Below are 19,851 nucleotides of genomic sequence, written 5' to 3'. Positions count from 1 at the left end.
TTTGTAGCAATCGGTTTCCTCAAGCAGTTTGAGTTGCTTTAACTTATTGGGTTTTACAGTACTCTGTTTGAGTTCTCTTCATTTATTGGGTCTTACTGTGCTCAAGTTGTTTCATGTACTCAAATATATTAAATTCACAGGACTCATTAGGACTAGTTTTTGAACTTAAATGGTTTGTTGAAATCGGTTTCATCAAATGGTTTGAGTTACCCTAATTTATTGGGTTTTCGGTGTAATAATAATAATAATAATAATAATAATAATAATAATAATATTCCCAGTACTGGGTTGCAGTTGTGTAAAACTTATGCTGGATAAATTGGCAGTTCATTCCACTGTGGCAACCCCTGGCTAATAAAAGGACTAAGCCAAAAAGAAAATGAATGAATGAATGAATGAATGAATATTTTCAGAACTGTGTTGCAGCTGTGTAAAACATATGCTGGGTAAATTGGCGGTTGATTCCGCTGTGGCGACCCCTGACTAATAAAGGGACTAAGCCAAAAAGAAAATGAATGAATGAATGAATGAATGAATATTCCCAGTACTAGGTTGCAGCTGTGTAAAACATATGCTGGGCAAGTTGGTGCTTCATTCCGCTGTGGTGATCCCTGATGAATAAAGGGACTAAGCAGAAGAAAAATAAATGAATGAATGAATAATAATAATAAAAGAAAACACATGTAGAACATTAAAAAATAAAATTGGTTAATTTAAAAAAAAAGATTATTGATGGTTGAAGATGTATGATGATCAAAAATGATCATATTCATAACAGAGCAGCAATTTTTTTATATTGGAATGATTTTACTCATATTAGAATGAGTAATGGCTATTTGAAATTCAACTTTAAATCACAGGATTGAATTAAATTTGAAAGCAAATCCATATATAAATTCAATTTCACTGTTTTATATAATAATAATAATACTAATAATAATACTAATAATAATAATAATAATAATAATAATAATTTTAAATATAAGTTAAGTATTTTTTAAATATCTGCCAACAATATACTAATATATTAACAATATACACTGTTGTAATTGAATTATTATTATTATTATTATTATTATTATTATTATTGAGATAATAATAATAATAATAATAATAATAATAATAATAATAATAATTAATTGTAAATATAAGTTAAGTATTTTTTAAATATCTGTCTAAAAATACTAAATATATTAACAATATATGCACTGTTGTAATTTAAACTGTTCCAGACTTTCTGTTAACCAATAGCCTAAACAATCATGCAGAGAAAACACTTAAAACATCCGATCCCAGTGTCAATTTGATTTGAAGCAGAACTCTTTGTATTGATCATCATCTTCATCCTCATCCTTTCTTTTGATTTTAGGGTGAAATGTGACACAGCTGCTGTCAGTTTTAACGAGATGCAGCCGAACACGACGGACGCTTGGAATCGTCAGAGCAGGTCTGATTGTGAAGGCTCGTGTCACGTGACCGCCGTGAACCGGAGATTTGAGCGTTCAGGGATTCTCCCGCTGCTTCAAGTGCAAGTCCAGCGGAACGCGACGCGCACTTCACGCCATTCACAGCCCGACTGTTGAAACGCAAAGTTCGCTACTGTGACCTAAGGAGAGGGGGTGGTCTTGAATTAATCTATCTACTTTGACGGAGCTCAACAGTGACGCCGAGTCTACAGTCTCTTGTTTTACAGACCGGAGCGCTGGATTGATAACGACAATAGACTACAGCATTTATAAGTAATCGGAGTTTTAATAAAACAGACACGGTATGCATCATACAGTGATGGTAACGGTTAAGGTGGCTTACCATCTGTACTAGTTCACCAGGAAAGACATCCTTCAGTTCCTTCTCAGTCCTCACAAGAATTTCAAGTCATCTCTTGGACTTCATTCAAGAAGAAAACACTTATTTTTTTAAATGGACGAGGACAACTAAACCTTTATTTCACTGCTTTCGACCGTTTAACTTCAGGTTGAATATACATCCGGACCTCCTCATTTATGTCAAGGAAATCCTAACACTAATTAAGAGCGCTGTGGATCAGCTGTTTGTTTCTGATACCTCAAATCTGAGATGCTGTTAAACTAACAGGCTCATGGACGACACCGTTATTGTGCTGTTGCCATACCATTCCTGGCGTTTCGTGCATTCACTGGATTATAGTCTGAATTAAAAGCTGTGGATGGACGAAAGAGGCTGTTTTTCCCTGTCGTGTGGATTATTGAGAGCGAGAGATACGCGTGGGAATTGAGACACCTGAGTCGGATACCTGTAACTTTTCTCTCTCGAAAGCTCTTCGGTCGCTGCTAGACTCGGTCTTTTTTGATTCAACCTCATTCTGGTTTGATATAATGGACGTGGTATCTGTAAATAAAGTTCCCCAGCATCACAACCCTTGCTGGGAATTCATCTCTGGACTGTAGTCGGTTCGGTCGGGAGAGATATTTCGGAGGAGCGCTGTTGTTTATCATCACAAACGGGATATAGTCTATTCTGGAAAACTACGATGTCTGTTATACGCTCTTGGATGGAAACTCTGTTGCTGTATATGTTCATTTCGGACGGTAAGTCTGCTTATGCACGTTTTTTTAAAATAAATATATTTATTTATTTGCACTACCACCAGACTTGTTTGCTAGTTCACGTTTGGGTGCTGTGAGTGACTGCAGCGGATTTTCGCCTATATGTTTGGCTGCAGTGGGGTTTATTAGTCTTAATTGGTAATTCAGCACGCATACACTAAAGCGCAGAGCTGAGAATAAACCGATTTTACGCTTGAAGTTCTTGTTCTCCAGCCTCGGAGGGAAACATAAGTGCCAAATGGGCTTTTTTGACTTCATTTATAATGCTTTTTGCTTCACAACATTAAATAGAAGCATAGCAACTGCCCGCAAGGTGGGAGCACGACTAAAGCTTAAGGCCAAGCATGACAAAAGATGCCCACTTTATAAAACAATTGGAAATTAATTTCTGAGCCTTCCCTGTCAGAAATTATTTATTAATTACTGTGTTTTGGTAAATTTAAGAGTTTGAGTAAGGTGATGGGTCTAATCCACCCCCCCTTTTTTTAATATTATAAAGAAATGCGTGGAGTACTTTAAAAGTACACATACTAATCTAAACAAGTAGTTCTGCATGCAGTATAAGGAACGTTTCAAATAAGATTTAAGGAAACTTATGCACAATTTAGAGTTAGTTTGATAATTTTTATTGTCCATTATCGTCAGGCACATTAAGATGCATAAAGGTAACCATAGAAACAGTATGCAGGACATCACAAGTGTAAATCTACATATAGAAATTATTTAATTCAATTTACCAGAGCCTTTAAAATACAATAATATTCTGGCATGATCTGAATATAGTTGTTAGTATTTACAAGTGTCTCTTCTGACTAGTTTATTTGGTGTCAATATTTTTATTGGACCCAAGTTAATTTTAAGATAATTTTTTTTCTTAATTATTTTGTGCTTTTTAACAATCAATCTGTTCTGTAAGTATACAGTGCTCAGCATAGAGTACAGCCCATTTTGAAAATTCATATTTTTATCCTTCTCTCAGTGAATATAGGCAATGTATTTTGGTGCATTTAAACAAACCAGATTTATTAAACTGATATATTTATTAAAATACTATTTTAGTCACCATACATATTTAGAAATTGAAAAAATACAATTAAATTCAAGCTAAATATTGTAAATAAAATGCAACCAACAAAATGTCAACAATTTACTTTTTTTTTTTTTTTTTTTTTCATTTTTTATTTATAATATTTTTTTTTCCTCTTTAAATTTGTATTTAATATTTTTATGTAACATAAATTTGGGTGTACTAGTTTTTGGATCGTTATGGTGTGTTATTTTGTTAGATAAGCTCCAGATTTGGCTTCAGTGCTGACTAAACTAATGTATATGCACAAATATAATAATGTATAGCTTCCTATTTAAAAAAAAAAAAAAAGGGAAATTAAAAGATTTGTGAGGGGTGTACTTATAAATGCTGTGCACTGTATGCAGTTTCAAATGGCACTTCTGCAGTGTGATATAAATACATTTATTTCTTTTTTGATCTGCGATCACAGCTTTAGCTCTCATTTTATAATTACAGGGAATGTTCTTATTGAAATATGAAACAGTCATGCATAGTCTTAAATTCAGACCAGTACTATGGAAATGTATTGTGGCTGCAAGATAATTGCATTGGCAGTCATTAGTGAAAAAAAAAAAGTTCACATGCTACAATAAGCAGCATTTCCACATACATTTCATATAATTGAGGAAATTAAGTCCAAGTAAGGCTTATGCATTTTCATCAGGTGCAAAAAGGTAACCATAGAAACAGTATACAAGTATAGAAGCATTAAGCATTGCTTATATTCCATTGAATAGCCTACTTTTTATTATATGTTTTTGTTCCAGAGTGTTTAACATGCTGTAAAGATCTGGCAGAATCTGAAACTCTTATTAGCTGTGCAATTAAACAATTTTAAATTTGCATATTTACACGTTTTTCATCTACAGGCTGCTTCTTTTGTGACTTTTTAATATATTCTGTGTAAACTTGGTTTATTATTTGCTAATTATCTGTTGAAATCAGGAATCAGTGTCTTGAATTCATTTCAGATTTGCTCCATTTGTCATCTGCACACAGTTTTAGTTGATAAAAGGATGAAACCGTGAAGCTACTTATCTGCCAATTTTGCATTCATATAAATATACTTATGTCTCTTTTTTTTGGATCCGCTATCACAACTGCATCTCTCATCATTTAATTAAAAGCTCTTGCTGGTTGTGTTTCACCATCACAATGAATCAGATGCCTATTGAAACACGAAACAGACATGCATAGGCGCTGCTTTAAATTCAGATCACTTTTATGGCAGTATATTGTGCCTAAGATAATTACATTGACAGTCATCAGTGCAAAAGAGATGTGTCTTTGAAATATTCCTTTGAGGTCTGATCCCATCCTTTATTTTCCTTTCATGAAGCCATAAGAACAAAGGCAACATCATTTGGGAGTCATCAAAGTCCTGAGGGTTTGTAATGTGACTTGACTATAATCTATCATGGTATTTGACAGAAGCTTGGATGTGAGGGAAAACCAGAAAGGGAATTTCTTTTAGAGAAATGTTTTGATTTAAGTTATGAATTGTGCCTTGGGAATTCTTTCATTTTGATTCGATCAGCTTGCTTGGATTCCTTCCATGATTCATGCGACGAACCTATAGAAGGTCAGATGAGCTCATGATGTCATGTGTCGGGCTCTGTCCAATACAGTTGCGCATAATTGACAACAATGCCACTGTCATGCAATCCAGACAGACTTCATCTGTGGTTGATGCTGATGCAGTTGGGCAATAAATTGGGCCAACACAAGCGTGTCTGCTCCGCTTCCAGTTACAGAAGTGACAGACAGGAACCAGGCATAAAGATCAAGGCTTAGGAAAACATCAACAAACCTGAGACGTGCTGCGAGCTCTCTAGGAATGTCTTGTTTGCTAATCCACAGCATTGCACCTGTACAGTCTCCGATGCCCTGGTACAGTTTCAGAGTTGCTTCCTCGTGAAACCAAATCATCTGGAAAGGAATCACTTTGTTTTGTACTCTTGTTTTATTTATTAGGCCTGGGAAGTGGCATCGGTGGAGCTTCGGCGCCGATGATTGTTAGATCCCTGTGCTTCTCCTTGTTTTTATGACAAACTAACCTGAAATTATTCCCGACTAATTGGATTCTGATTTATATATGATTCGTTTTGGTATAACATTTTTGAATTTATTGTTCATTGAGAACAAGTTTTCTTGCAAATGGTAATTTCTGTAATAATTAAAGGGATTAAAGGGTGTTACGTGTTGTTTTGGACCCCTCTGAATATCTTCAAAATACACATTCAAATTCTATTCTACAATAAAAAAACGTTGAAATAATACATGGTATCACAACTCACAAGTTATGACTTTTAGTTTTTTTATTACACGTTTTGTGGCGAACAACATCTTTAAAGGAATAAAGATATAAATCATGTATTCATTTACCATTCCAAACAATTTATTAATCTTCAAAACACAAATGAACATACATTTAATTAAATTAAATTGTAGAGATTACTTTTTTCAAAATTCTGTTAACCCAAAAATTTGTTCATGAAGAGATCAACAAATAAAAACACATGACTCAAGTAGTTTTATCCTAGTTTTGGGAAAATTGATTGCTTTATACGATGTGATTCGCAAATTTATTGACTTTATTGTCAAGATCTAGATGGCTATTCGTAACTTTTTGATTTAATGGCTAATTTGAATTCGTACAATCTCATTCTTACAAATTTAGTACAGTTTGCTTATCCCCCAATGACGGTTGGGTTTAGGAGTGGGATTGTCATCCTTTTAAAATCATACATTTTCGTACGAATTAGCCACTAAACTGACAAAACATAAAATACATGCGTTTCCTCATTAGATCAGACTGGCAACTCTGCTATACCTGCTTGATGTGCGATACCAAATTTTTTGGTTCTAGTGCAAGGTTGATTTCACTGCCTGACATGCAAGAATGAACCTCATTTGTTTCAGCTTGAGCTTGTTGATCGATCTTTGTGAAAAAACTAAATGAAATCTGTTCATCATATACATTGATCATGTCAATTAAATTCATGTCAATTCATATAGAGTTAGGATCTATGTATTTGGAAGTGCTGAGGTGAATTTGGCAATTCCGCTGATTGACCATTGTGTTCACTCAACAGAAATGACTGTGATTGGCTGTAAAGGGAATCAATTCACCACTCTTCAATGCTGTTCTCCAAGTTCAAATAATGATACGATACTTTTTGACAACACTAATTCCAAGTCATTTTTTTTTCTGCAAGGTGTTTAATTGAAATAGTTGCATATATTAGAACAAGACAAGTGATGATTTATTTATTTTTTCGGCTGAACAACATCTATAAATGTATAAATCGTATATGTTTCCATGCATTTAAAAAATAACAAACCATTTATTAATCTTCTAAACACAAATTAATATACATTTATTTAAATTTTAGAGATTTCTTAACTTTTTTTTGAAATTCTGTTAACCCAAGATTTTGTTCATGAAGAGATCAAAAAATAAAAACACAAGAATCAAGGGGTTTAATTCAAGTTTGGGAATATTGATTGCTTTTATATGGTATGATCAGCAAATTTAATGTCAACATCTAAATGGCAATTCGTAACTCTTTTTTTTTTTTTGATTTAGTGGCAAAATTATTTGCTCGAATGTTAACAACCGGAAAAGTGAACACATTATACCAATTATCTACTCCCTTCCCTGGCTCCCTGTTAAGTTTAGAATTGTTTTTAAACTTTTGATGTTTGTTTTTAATGCTGTCAATGGCCTTGCTCCTACTTATTCATGCGAAAGTTTTGCGATCTGCTGACCAACTTCAGCTTGAAGTCCCTCGGTCAAGATACAAGCAGTGGGCTGATGGTTCTTTTGCAAGGGCAGGTCCTAAACTTTGGAATACCCTTCCTACTGAGCTTAGTACAATCACTGACCTGCCACTTTTTAAAGCCACGCTGAAGACCCACTTGTTTAAATTGGATTTTAATGCATGGCACTGACACTTCTTTGTTTTATTCATTTTCTTGTTGGCTTAGTCTCTTTATTAATCTGGGGTCGCCACAGCAGAATGAACCGCCAACTTATCCAGCATTTGTTTCACGCAGCAGATGCCCTTCCAGCCGCAACCCATCTCTGGGCAACATCCACACTCATTCACACTTGTACACTACAGACAATTTAGCATACCCAATTCACCTGTGCCACCTGTCTTTGGACTGTGGGGGAAACCGGAGCACCGAGAGGAAACCCACGCGAATGCAGGGAGAACATGCAAACTTCACACAGAAAGGCCAACTGACCAGCCGAGGCTCGAACCAGCGACCTTCTTGCTGTGAGGCGACAGCACTACTTACTGCGCCACTGTGTCGCCGCGTCTTTGTTTTATTGGTTGTTGCATTTTATTGATATTTCTTGTATTGTTTTGCATTGTCTGCTTTTTTTTGTTGTGCTGTATAATTTGTTCTTACTTGTGTAAAGCACTTTGGTTGTAGTAAAGTGCTATATAAATAAAGGTTGATCGATTGATTATTCGTATAAATTCGTACAATCCCATTCATACAATCTAGCATGATTTGCTTATCTCCTCCAATGATGGTTGGGTTTAGGCGTGGGGTTGGGTGCCACGCCTCTTTATGTAAATTGTACATTTTTGTGTGACTGAACTCGTACAAGTTCGTACGAATTAGCCACTAAACTGACAAAACGCAAAATACTCAGCTATACCTGCTTGATGTGTAATGTATCTTATTGGTTCTTGTGCAAGCTTGAGCATGCAAAAATGAACCTCATTGGTTTCAGATCTTTTTGATTATTTGTTAGGTCTAAATGAAATCTGTCCGTCATATACATTGATCATGTCTCTCTTAAAAACCTAATTTCATATGGAATTAAGATCTATGTAAACATATAGAAGTGCTTATGTGACTTTGGCAATTAAACTTTAAATACAGAGACACCTCTATTATTTTTGATAAATTTAAGTGATCGTAGGTGAGTAAATGATAACAAGATGAGAATGAAAGTGAACTGACTTACCTAAGATATTGTTTCAAAGTTAAGTCCTCAAAAATGATGCTTAAAATCCACAATAGATGGATAAATCCTTTAAGATAATTGCAGAGTGTGTTGTCAAAAGTATTGAGTTCGGTATCAATCAGTACCGAGATTTTAAAAATGTCTATTTCTTGCAAAAATTTGAGCACATTCTTAAACACCGCTGATTGACCTTTTTGTTTATTCAACAGAAATGACTGTGATTGGTCATAAAGGGAATCAATTCACCACTCTTCATCGCTGTTCTCTAAGTGCAAACGCAAATACAATACTTTTGACAACACTAATTACAAGTAATTTTTTTTCTGTAAGATTGTTTAATTGAAATGGTTCTATATATTAGAGCAAGACCCCCCCCCCCCCCCCCCAAGGGTGTTTCACATTTGAAATAAACATAGGGCATTCCCTAGTAAACAGAATCCTTTTTTTTTCTCCATTAATGTTTTATACTGTTCATGTCGTACCCAGGGTTAACAGTAAGTTATGGGTTGACATTTTACACCGTGCTTTACTAAACTCAAGGTTAACATTATTTGCATATTTAAAGTATCACTGATTGGATGAACACAGCATGCAAACATGATGATGGTTCATCATTGTGCGTTTTCATATTATATATTGCAGACAATATTTAGTTTTTTCTTTCATGGAATATATAAAACTCTTTTTTTCGCTTTAATTTGTCAAATATTGACTTTTTTTTTTTATCTGACTGTCTAAAACATGTGAAAACAAGTAATACAATTTATCTATCAGTTGCTTTTTGTAGCATCTATACATGGCATTGTAACATCGCATCGATTCACACTGCACACATTTGACACCACAATGCAGAGTTGCATAACTCTGTGTAAATGGGTGCTAACTTCTGAATGACACGTGTGAAATGTTTCTGTACCCGCAGTGTTTGGAACGATGGTCGCACAGGGTTTATTGCAGTGTGAAAAGCCCTTCTGTCCAGTTGCTTGAGCCAGTTTTTGGCATGTCACACACTGCTCGAATCCTTCTTTAGGGTTGCAAGGAAGCAGTCAGTTGTTGTTAATTGGCTCTACTTTACTTTTTTTCCCACCTCTTTATGCAAAGTCCTTTACAAATAAAGTTTGCACAGATTCACGTGGAGCTAATGAGATCTCTTAATGGGATTTAAGTTTGTGTGGGACACTTGTAAAATCAGGCTGTGTATTACTCCTGAATAGTATGGTCATTTGTCATTATTGACAAAAAGAGCAAAACATTTATTTCGTTTTTTTTTTTGGGCAGTTCTGCTTATTAAATATAGCATTCTGTCCAATTCAAATCAGAAACAAAGATTAAGTAATGTGATAAGTTCTTATTTAAAATAATACACCATTTATTTGAATTAAATATTGACAAGGAGAGAGAGACATGTTATGCAGTGGTAATGACATTTGCCACCCAGCTATATTTTTAACTAAATAAAGTTGATTTCTATCTATAACATGAACATTGTGGCTTAACAATATTGGGGAAAATATATATTTAGTGTTTCTGCAGTATTTAGAGTAAGGAAGGGGATCTGCATAAAGTTTAATACATCTTAATCCTTTATAAGTTCAAAAAAAGACTCTTAACTATACAATGCTTTTGTTTTTGGGGAGTCTTGCTGTATTTATGGGCAGAATATTGAATAATTAAAGGTAATATAACACTGCATAGTCTTTACTGTATAAATCAATACAGTATCTTTTTTTAAAGCTACAAATTATATAGTTTCTTGCACCTGAATGCTTTAGACTACATTGGAATGTTTGTACCAGTGGTGCCCACACTCTCTAGTTTAGCTCCAACCCCAGTTAGAGCAACCTGAACCAGCTAATAAAGGTCTTATGCCACGGTCACACTAGAGTTTGAGGAAGTGCATCTGCATAAAATGTAATGCATTTCCAGCATACATAAATTCAATAAAAAGACTCAAATTAACTATGCACTGCTTTGTTTTTTGGGCAGTCTAACTGTATTCATGGGCAGAATGTTGAATAATTAAAGGTAAAATTACACTGCGTAGTCTTTATGTAAATCAATGCAGTATTTGTTTTTTTGTTTTAAGCTACAAATAATAGTTTCTTACACCTGAATGCTTTAAACTTCTGTGGACTGTTTACACCAGAGGTACCCAAACTCCCTAGTTCAGCTCCAACCCCAATTAGACCAACCTAAACTAGTTAATCAAGCTCTCATGTCACAGACACACTAGAGTTTGAGCATACAAAATGGCACCGCGAAAAGGGGCAGTATTAAACAAGATGATTAGACATTACAAAATGTAAACAATTTGTTCATATTTAAAATTTCTGTACAAATTGGAAGTTGGAGCTAATCTCTCCTATCCAGATTGGGAACCCCTGGTTTAGACAGTAAGAGGCCTTAAAGGTGCTTGGTTTTTGACTCTTTTAAAGCCATAAAATGTTTGCAGATATTTAAAAAAACATGCTAAGTGAACATTCTTGTTTATCTGAAAAATAATGCTGAAGTCAGATAGTCTGCTTTGAACAGTTTGGCGGTTTGCACCAGACGAAACATGACAGAAATTTAAATAAAGCCATTCAGAAGCACAGAATAGTATACTTACTGCACTCCTACAAAAAGTTAAGGTTTATAATCTAATTAATACATATTAAACCTCTTTAACATTGCTAATTGTACACAATGAATCACTGATATTTGTTGGCTTGCACTGAGTCACATTTCTAAAGTTCAATTTCAAATGGTTAATTGCATGTTCAAGATCTAAGATAAACTATCTGTTTCTGCTTTGGGTAGTATGGCAATAAATGTCATTTAAAATGGCATTCAAACTCACATTATTAGCATTTATCACTGAATAAAGCATGTTGTTCAGCTGCAAGAAATAGAAGCCGTTTCTAAAATATGAATTTCAGGTGTTGGTTAGGACAAAAAAAAAAATCTTTTTGATATGGAAAAATTTTCTTCCATTATGTGCCGTTGCTTTTATTTAGAACGCAGTTTAAATCAAACTGTAGGCTCGAGAGTCAGGTTTACTTCTGTTGTTGTTGTCAATCTGGCAACCTGCATTAGCGTTTTGTTTTGAACCAGTAGTGCAATACCTAGTTCAACCACTGGGTGTCAAACTCATACTGCATCTTTAAAAAAGTAAACGAAAAAATGCAGGTGATAAACACTGTATTATGGTCAAACTTTGCACAATCCACAAATCATGTGCATTCTGTGTTTCTGTTCTCACATCACAGAATTTTCCATTTTGTCATTCATGGGGAAAAAGAAAAAAATTCATTTCATCATTTGTTGGCTCTCAGACGCACTTACCCAATTTATAATCTGCTGCACGGCAAGTCAAATCAATGATTAATGCAGTAAAATAGCATTAGCTGGCACCAACAGTGACTCGGAAAACGTTGTTGCTGGAGCTGCAGTGAAAGAGAGCTTCGTCAAGTGGTGCTTTCCACAGATACGGCATGACTGAAGACCCCCTGCATCGGCCCTGAAGGCACACTGGTCTTACTTCAGAAAGCATGCAACTTGTTTACATTCAGTGCACATTGCCATTTAAAAGAAAGATCACCTCCATTCAGAAGCATTGTGATCAACAACCAGACCAGGATGGCGACATCCTTTTAAAATGCTCTTATATTTCTATAGAGCATAGGCCTAATAGCATGAGATGGCTGTGCTTTGCCATCGTTAAAACATCCTCTGGGTTTGAAGTGACCCTTTGTCATACGAGATAAATTGCCTCTCCCCAGGCAACCCGTCTGACCCATCTGTCAACCAATCAGGGAAAGAGACACTGCATGTATCCTCCAGACTCTTTAGCTTGGTACCTACTGTGTCCATTCATCACTTACATCCTTCATTGTCATCGGATACAGTCATCATATACCAATAGCTCTGAGAATCATGACTACCCTGCTGGAAAAAAAAAAAAACTAAAAACATCACTGAATTTACTTTGTAATGCTCTCCATTTATATATATATATATATATATATATATATATATATATATATATATATATATATATATATATATATATATATATATATATATATATATATACAATGGATGTTTTTAGTTTTTTTTTCAACTGTTTTGGAACTTATTCCATTAGTATTTATTGATTTTTATTACACTGCTCTCTGGAATGCTTGAGAGTTTATTCAAAGTTTATTAATGTCATTGATTAAAGCTGATTAAATGATCATCTAGGTCAGAGACACCTGGGCTACCTAATCAAGCTTTTTTGCCGCTGTCACACATGAGTTGAGCAAAATTCTGTTGTACGGCACTGTGAAAAGGGGTGAGATTAAACAAGATGATTAGACATTTTAAAAAGCTAGTAATTGCTCCATATTTTAAATTTCTGTCCAGAGAGGTCATGTTTTGAATTTCGATTTGTCAAAGCTCACCAAGCTTAAACTTTGCAATGCAGCGAACTGCGAAACGTGTCGCACAAGCTTGCGTTTCCGGTCTGCCGCATTCGCATGCGTATGAATGGAATACTATGGGGTGAAAAGTCCAGTGTGACCGCGGCTTTACTAGTCTTTTTAGAAACATCCATGCCGGTGTGTTGAGGAAAGTTGGACACCAGACTTCCAGAACCGATTTTGGGCATTCCTAATCTAGGTACTACAAATCATTGTGGCTGTTAGTATCTATCGCTCTTAGTATCTTGTTGCATGTATCCTTTAGTAAATCTGTGGTCAAAGTGTTGCAAAATTACTGCAAAATGTACAACTTTGGGCCAATCAGCATAGAAAAACAGCATTATCCACCTTTTTTTTAAAAGTTGTATGGCGAAATGGTTGAAGTTGTTAAACATCATCATACTACTTTAGAACTGTGTTATATGTGCGCCTGCAATTTACTAAAGTTCAGAGTTTTTGCTGAGGAAGGATGTGTAAATATCAGTGTGTTGTGCAATATGCAGTGCCTTAAACGTGTAAGTGGCCTGGGTGCCACCTTGGACAGACACTGCATGCTGATTTTAGAGTCAGTTGGACCAGCAGTTCGTTAGTTAAAGCAGCTTTCATATTTTTTTTCACATTGTAACACCGCCATGTGGTTAAATCGTGCTACATTTTTGTTTCAATTACCTCATATCAAGCTTATAAACATGCAATCTGAGTTTGATAATGATGATATCTCATTCTTTTCAAGAGCTATGAAGATTATTGTAAAAGTCGCCTTAGGTCCACACTCGACCCTGTAATGAACCAGAATGGAAATGCTAGCTTTTTTTTTTTTTTATCTTCTAATAACTTTTGAGAGTCAGACTTCAGCGTGTCTAACTACACCACTTTTTAGATTGGGTGTAAATGTCTTGGAGTAGTTTGCAAAAGTAGAAAAAAAAGGCAAATACAGTATCTGCAAACTTTGCCAGTAGTTAGTTTAGGATTACATGTTTTCTGAAGCGCCACCCTCAGGCTAAACAGGGGCTTGTCTTTGTGACATGGCAGACGGCATATGGGCCTATCTTCTGGCAAAGTTTCAAGACTTTACGATTTGGCCTGCCCAATCAGTTTTAGGGTAGTAAAGTGAGTTTCAGACTTTTATAACAATTACAATAGGATTTTAGCACTATATTTGAAACCCTAGGTTAGTGTAGGCTGCATCAAACCATGTGGTAAGAAAAAAAAATGGAATCTTTTATTTATTTAGAAAATTATCAATATAAACTAAGGCTGAACGATAAATCGCATGTGATTGTCGTGAACATTATTCTATAAAGCCGGCTCTAATCAGTTGTGAATCTCCAGCACTTATGTTTAGCATTTACTACACTAAGCCATAGTTTTTTGTGAAACTACGCACACTATCACATGCAATAGTCAAGTCGCAAATAATCATTCTGTGATATTGACTACTGTTTGCATATGTTCTCGGTGATCTACGGCCCTTTGCAGTTAATGTTAAACATGAAAGCACATGCAAAAACCACATATGACATTTTTATTCAAATGTTACTTTATAGCTTTAGTCAAGCTTGAATTAAGTCCTTCTGTGAAGTGATGTGTTTTAAACAGAATAAAGCATGCAACATATTTGTATATTAGCATTATAGTGACAAAAGCGTTGTATCATTGCATTCATTATTATCAGGAAAAGAGAAAAACTCTAAAGCATATGTTGTTGTCGTCAAGTGTTTATTAATCCTGTTGAATCAAATGAAAGCGATTTTATATTTTATGCTTCTCCTACGCTATAAAGATTTGCCATAGACTGGTATTTCCTGGGTTTCTTTGGGGCGTATTTAGTTGTTCTGTGTGACTCGAGTGTTCTTTGATCTTCTGGAGCAGATTTACTGTTGATCACATCACTGTACTTCTCACATCATGTGCAAGACAATCACAGCCTTTGCTAAATCATATTATCAATAATCAATGATCAATATATCAATTAGCGCTAATATCAGCTCAATCAATATTTTGTCTAACTGTTTAGTTTTAACAGTAATATCAGTGTAACAAGCAGTATAATATCCACACTCAGACTTTTTACTGTAGCTTACAGGCAGCACTGTTGCCAGCCAGTTACCGCAACTGTCCCTTTACAGTAACTTGCCTGAAAATGTGTTTTACAATAGCAAGGACCTACCGCAATTTCATTTTACAGTAAAATAGCCAAACTGCAACTTATTTTTATGGTAAAATGCCCTTTACTGCATTTTACTTTTACAGTGTTCAATATTGAATCTAATAAATTCCAAACAAGCGGCAAATTTCGTCTTCAACTACAGTAGCAGTACTTGATTACTTTGATTTACAGTAGAATACTGCAAATCCCTAATATGCAGTAAGTTACTACAAGAGTTTTAAAAGGACCCACAATGTAGTGATTATTACCGTAACTGCAACTTCTTTTTATGGTAAATTGCTCTTCACCACACCTTAGTTTTACAGTATGACATTCTTTTAAAATACTTTTACTGTAATTTACATTTTACTCTAGTCATACAAAATCTTTATTTTTAATGTTTGCTATTGAATTAAAAAAAATCCAAACAAGTGACAATTTTTTTTTTCAACTACAGTTGAAACTTGATTACTTTGATTACAGTAGAATACCGCAAATCCCTATGCAGTAAGTTACCATAAGAGTTTTTAAAGAACCCACAATGCAGTGCGTGATACTGTAATGGCAACTTCTTTTTATGGTAAAATGCTCTCTACCACATCTTAATTTTACAGTATGACAATTTTTACAGTACTTCTACTGTAATTTACATTTTACTCTAGCAGTACAAAATCTTTATTTTTAGTGTTTGCTATTGAATTAAATAAAATCCAAACAAGTGAAAAAAATTTTCTTCAACTACAGTAGCAATACTTGATTACTTTGATTACAGTAGAATACCGCAAATCCCTATGCAGCAAGTTACCATAAGAGTTTTTAAAGAACCCACAATGCAGTGCGTGATACTGTAATGGCAACTTCTTTTTATGGTAAAATGCTCTCTACCACATCTTAATTTTACAGTATGACAATTTTTACAGTACTTCTACTGTAATTTACATTTTACTCTAGCAGTACAAAATCTTTATTTTTAGTGTTTGCTATTGAATTAAATAAAATCCAAACAAGTGAAAATTTTTCTTCAACTACAGTAGCAATACTTGATTACTTTGATTACAGTAGAATACTGCAAATCCCTAAGCAGTAAGTTACTATAAGAGTTTTTAAAGAACCCACAATGCAGTGCATATTACAGTACTGAACTGTAAAGAATGTATGCCATATCATACTGAGCATTTTTGATGTAAATAACTGTAAAATTGTGGCAAAGTCTAACAGTGCAGTCGGTCTTTGTTTTTTTATTCACAGAATAAAGCTCTTCAGTCTTAACATGCCACACGACCAATGCAGTTTCCTTTACACCAATATAATTTTCATTATGGCCATTAAAGTCATACTGTGATTTTCTTCCATAAGAGCAGGGATGAGGATAACGGACCGCATTTGTGACATCCTTGCATCTTGCTTTGACTGTGTTTTGTGTACCGGCTGGCTGTATCATGCTCTTGCTTTAATAAGACTGCAGCTATGATTAAAGGGCTGAGTCAGGAGACTGTAACCTGTATTTCCTCCTCTTGTTTCTAGCCTGTCTGTGGTTGTATGCCTGCCAGCTGCACAGGATTAGTGTCTTGACAAAAAGAATGCTTATTAATAAGAAAATTGTCTGTAGCTGCAGGAAAATTAAGTAGATGTGAGATGCATATTTTGTTAGTCTCAAAAATCTCTGTGAGGCTATTAATTAGTCGACTAGGAGCATTCGCGAGGACGGAAACAAATAGATTAGCTGGGAAAATGCCTCTTGCCTTTTTGAGAAGAATTATCATTATCACTAGCACTTTCAAAGGCTTAGTTGTGATGGCATAAATGTGCCAGCCAGAACAGGTTTTGCTGTACCGTTTATAGGAGGACATTTCTTCATTTTTAATTTTTTTTTTCCAAATGTCATGGAAACATTTTTTCAGGTTTCTTTGAAATGTAGGAAAAATACATGATAAATCTCTTAACTCTCAGTTTTGAAGAATGCAAAGTGTACTGCAAATGGAAATGGTAGACACACTGTAATTATTATTCATGAAAAAGTCTCAAGCTGTAATGTCTTTCTAATAGGAGTATCTTATTTTATTTATTTTGAACAGTGAAAATACATTTATTCAAAATTGCAATTGCATACAAAATAGTCACATCGCAGGATGTCAAGCAATTTCAAATTAATTTAAACCATTTGGACAAGAAGTTATACATATAATTTAGATAGATAGATAGATAGATAGATAGATAGATAGATAGATAGATATTTTTTTCGATTAGTCAACAGAACAAACCATCGTTATACAATAACTTGCCTAATTACCCTAACCTACCTAGTTAAGCCTTTAAATTTCACTTTAAGCTGTATACAAGTGTCTTGAAAAAGATCTAGTTAAATATTATTTACTGTCATCATGGAAAAGATAAAATAAATCATTTATTAGAAATTAGTTATTAAAACTATTATGTTTAGAAATGTGTTGGGAAAATCTGCTCTCCGTTAAACAGAAATTGTAAAAAAAAAAAATTAACAAGGGGGCTAATAATTCAGAGGGGATAATAATTCTGACTTTAACTGTATGTAGTTATACAACTGTATATATCGATTACTTTCCCCAAAATTAATGCATTACTATTAACAGTAATTTGAGTTATTAATGTACCCATTAATACCCTTATAACGTCACCTTAAGTGCTGCATGTAAAAAAACCCCACTGTTGATCAGCTTCACAATTTGCGTTCTCACAACTGATGTTTAAAAATTACTTTTTAAAAAAGGAATTTTTAAACATTGCAATCTAACAATTATTAAATCCGACCAGTAGTACAAAAATGAAAAAAAATATCACAAGGTGATAAACCAGCTGAATAATATATTCAGAAACAAAAAAGCATAAAACTAAAGTTACTTCAGCGTCATGAAAGTTTGTATTGTTCCTTCACAGCTTGATTATAGAAATAACAACAATATACAACAAACACAAAACCTTTATGAAATAAATAGATGCAAAAAATCTAAATTCATTCAGAATCAGTTTGGTGAAACTCAGCACCACAAACTGCTATTATAGACAACCATAAATTTTATGCTTTTTCAACTAAACAAAATCATAACAGCTGCTCAAAAATAAAATTGATAAGCAATTTTCAAACTAACCACAAGTTAAACCTGGTACAGGTATGTGAGCAACCTATGGAAAGTAAGCTGTGCACATTGAAAGTGCAAAATCTGCTGGTGTAACAGCTATAAAAATGTTAGAAAATAATAAAACAATAGAAAATAAATTGCATAATATTTCTGAGGAATACAACACTATACATTTTAAATAATGTGTTCTGAAATATAACAAATGTGTCACTGTCTACTAAACTAATCAATTTTGTTATACAGATAACCAATGTGCTTATTTATTTGAAACAACAAACATAGTAGTATTAGTAATAGTAACCTTAATAGTCTCTCTGTCTCTCCCTATTAAATAAGCTAAGGCTTTATAGTTGTGCATTCACAATCAGGATTTAGTAAATATACTCAGTCAAAATGTGGTCAATATTACCAGGCGGAACCTTAAGTGGCTATGTTCTTAATGTATGGAAAGAGTCTTAAAAAGGGATTAAAAGGTATTGAATTTCACTGAATACAAAAATACTTGTATTTTGTAAGCGACTGGACATGTTGGGATTGGAATTTTTGGATTGAGATTTTGATATTAAGTACTAATCCATCACTAAAAAGAGGCTAGAACTGCAAAATACATGTTGTCAGATGGTAAATAGCATTGTGAAGTCCAAACACCATCAACGTGCACTGGACATTTTGCCTCCTCATAGGAGACTGTGATCTGTGATTACTGCAGTGGAAGCTAAAGAAATATGGCCAGATTTTTGCCCTCCAGCGTTTCTCGGCTCCTCACGTGGTCCTGTTTGCTTCCCTCTCCTCCCCTCGTCCTCCACATCCACCCTTCATCCCTCCATATCTCATGTGAGACAAATCAGCACACATCGCTCGTCCTCCCATACGGTGCCCAGGCCAGCTACAGTACATGTCCCTTCTGCCTTTAAGCTTCTCTTCAGCTAACGCGGTTTGTTTTTTTTTTCCGTTTTCTTGCTCCTCCTGCACTCCTGTTGGCCCTCGCATGACATGAGAGTTTTACAATCCAAAGTACAGCCAGTTATAATGATTAGAATAGCAAATTGCTTGGGCCTGCAGTCCAGATATTTTAATCGGCAGTCTCAGGCTGATGTGGGAGGTGAAGCCACTTTCCGGAGCTGCTTCATCATTACCTTTCCTAATTGAACGACACCTGTGGCAGAAGAGGTGATGACTGCGGCGATGGGCTGACTGGGTCAGTGTAGTCTCAGCGTGACTCATTAGTCTTTCTGCTAGGCACTTGGGCTGCTGCTTGGCTGCTTTTTAAATTTCCTCCAGCTTACACCAGTGACAGTAGCACAGTAACCTGAGACTGTGAGTGCAAGAGCCACACTGAGGGGGGAAAATGTGTGTGGGTTGATGGAATGACCTGTAATGTTATGCAACAGTGATAAAGTATAAAAAGGGGGCATAACACTTCTGTGGGCCAAATATATGCAGACACCCAGAAAGCACATCTGCTGAGCATTCAGAAATAAATAAATAAATAAATAAATA

General features: G+C 34.7%; 1 protein-coding gene across 1 annotated transcript in view; it reads left to right on the top strand.

Annotated features, from left to right (window-relative positions):
* Positions 1-1,619: 1,619 nt before the first annotated feature.
* Positions 1,620-19,851, top strand: part of tmem132e (transmembrane protein 132E) — a 601,474-nt gene continuing 583,242 nt past the window's right edge. The window contains exon 1 of the mRNA XM_056458536.1: positions 1,620-2,567. Within this exon, the coding sequence (XP_056314511.1) occupies positions 2,510-2,567 (58 nt within the window). The 5' untranslated portion in view covers positions 1,620-2,509. The remainder of the gene's footprint in view (positions 2,568-19,851) is intronic.

This window comes from Danio aesculapii, chromosome 5, assembly GCF_903798145.1.
Source record: "Danio aesculapii chromosome 5, fDanAes4.1, whole genome shotgun sequence".
NCBI lineage: Eukaryota > Metazoa > Chordata > Actinopteri > Cypriniformes > Danionidae > Danio > Danio aesculapii.
The sequence above is the reverse complement of the archived record's forward strand: the minus strand, read 5'-3'. Positions and strand labels throughout refer to the sequence as shown.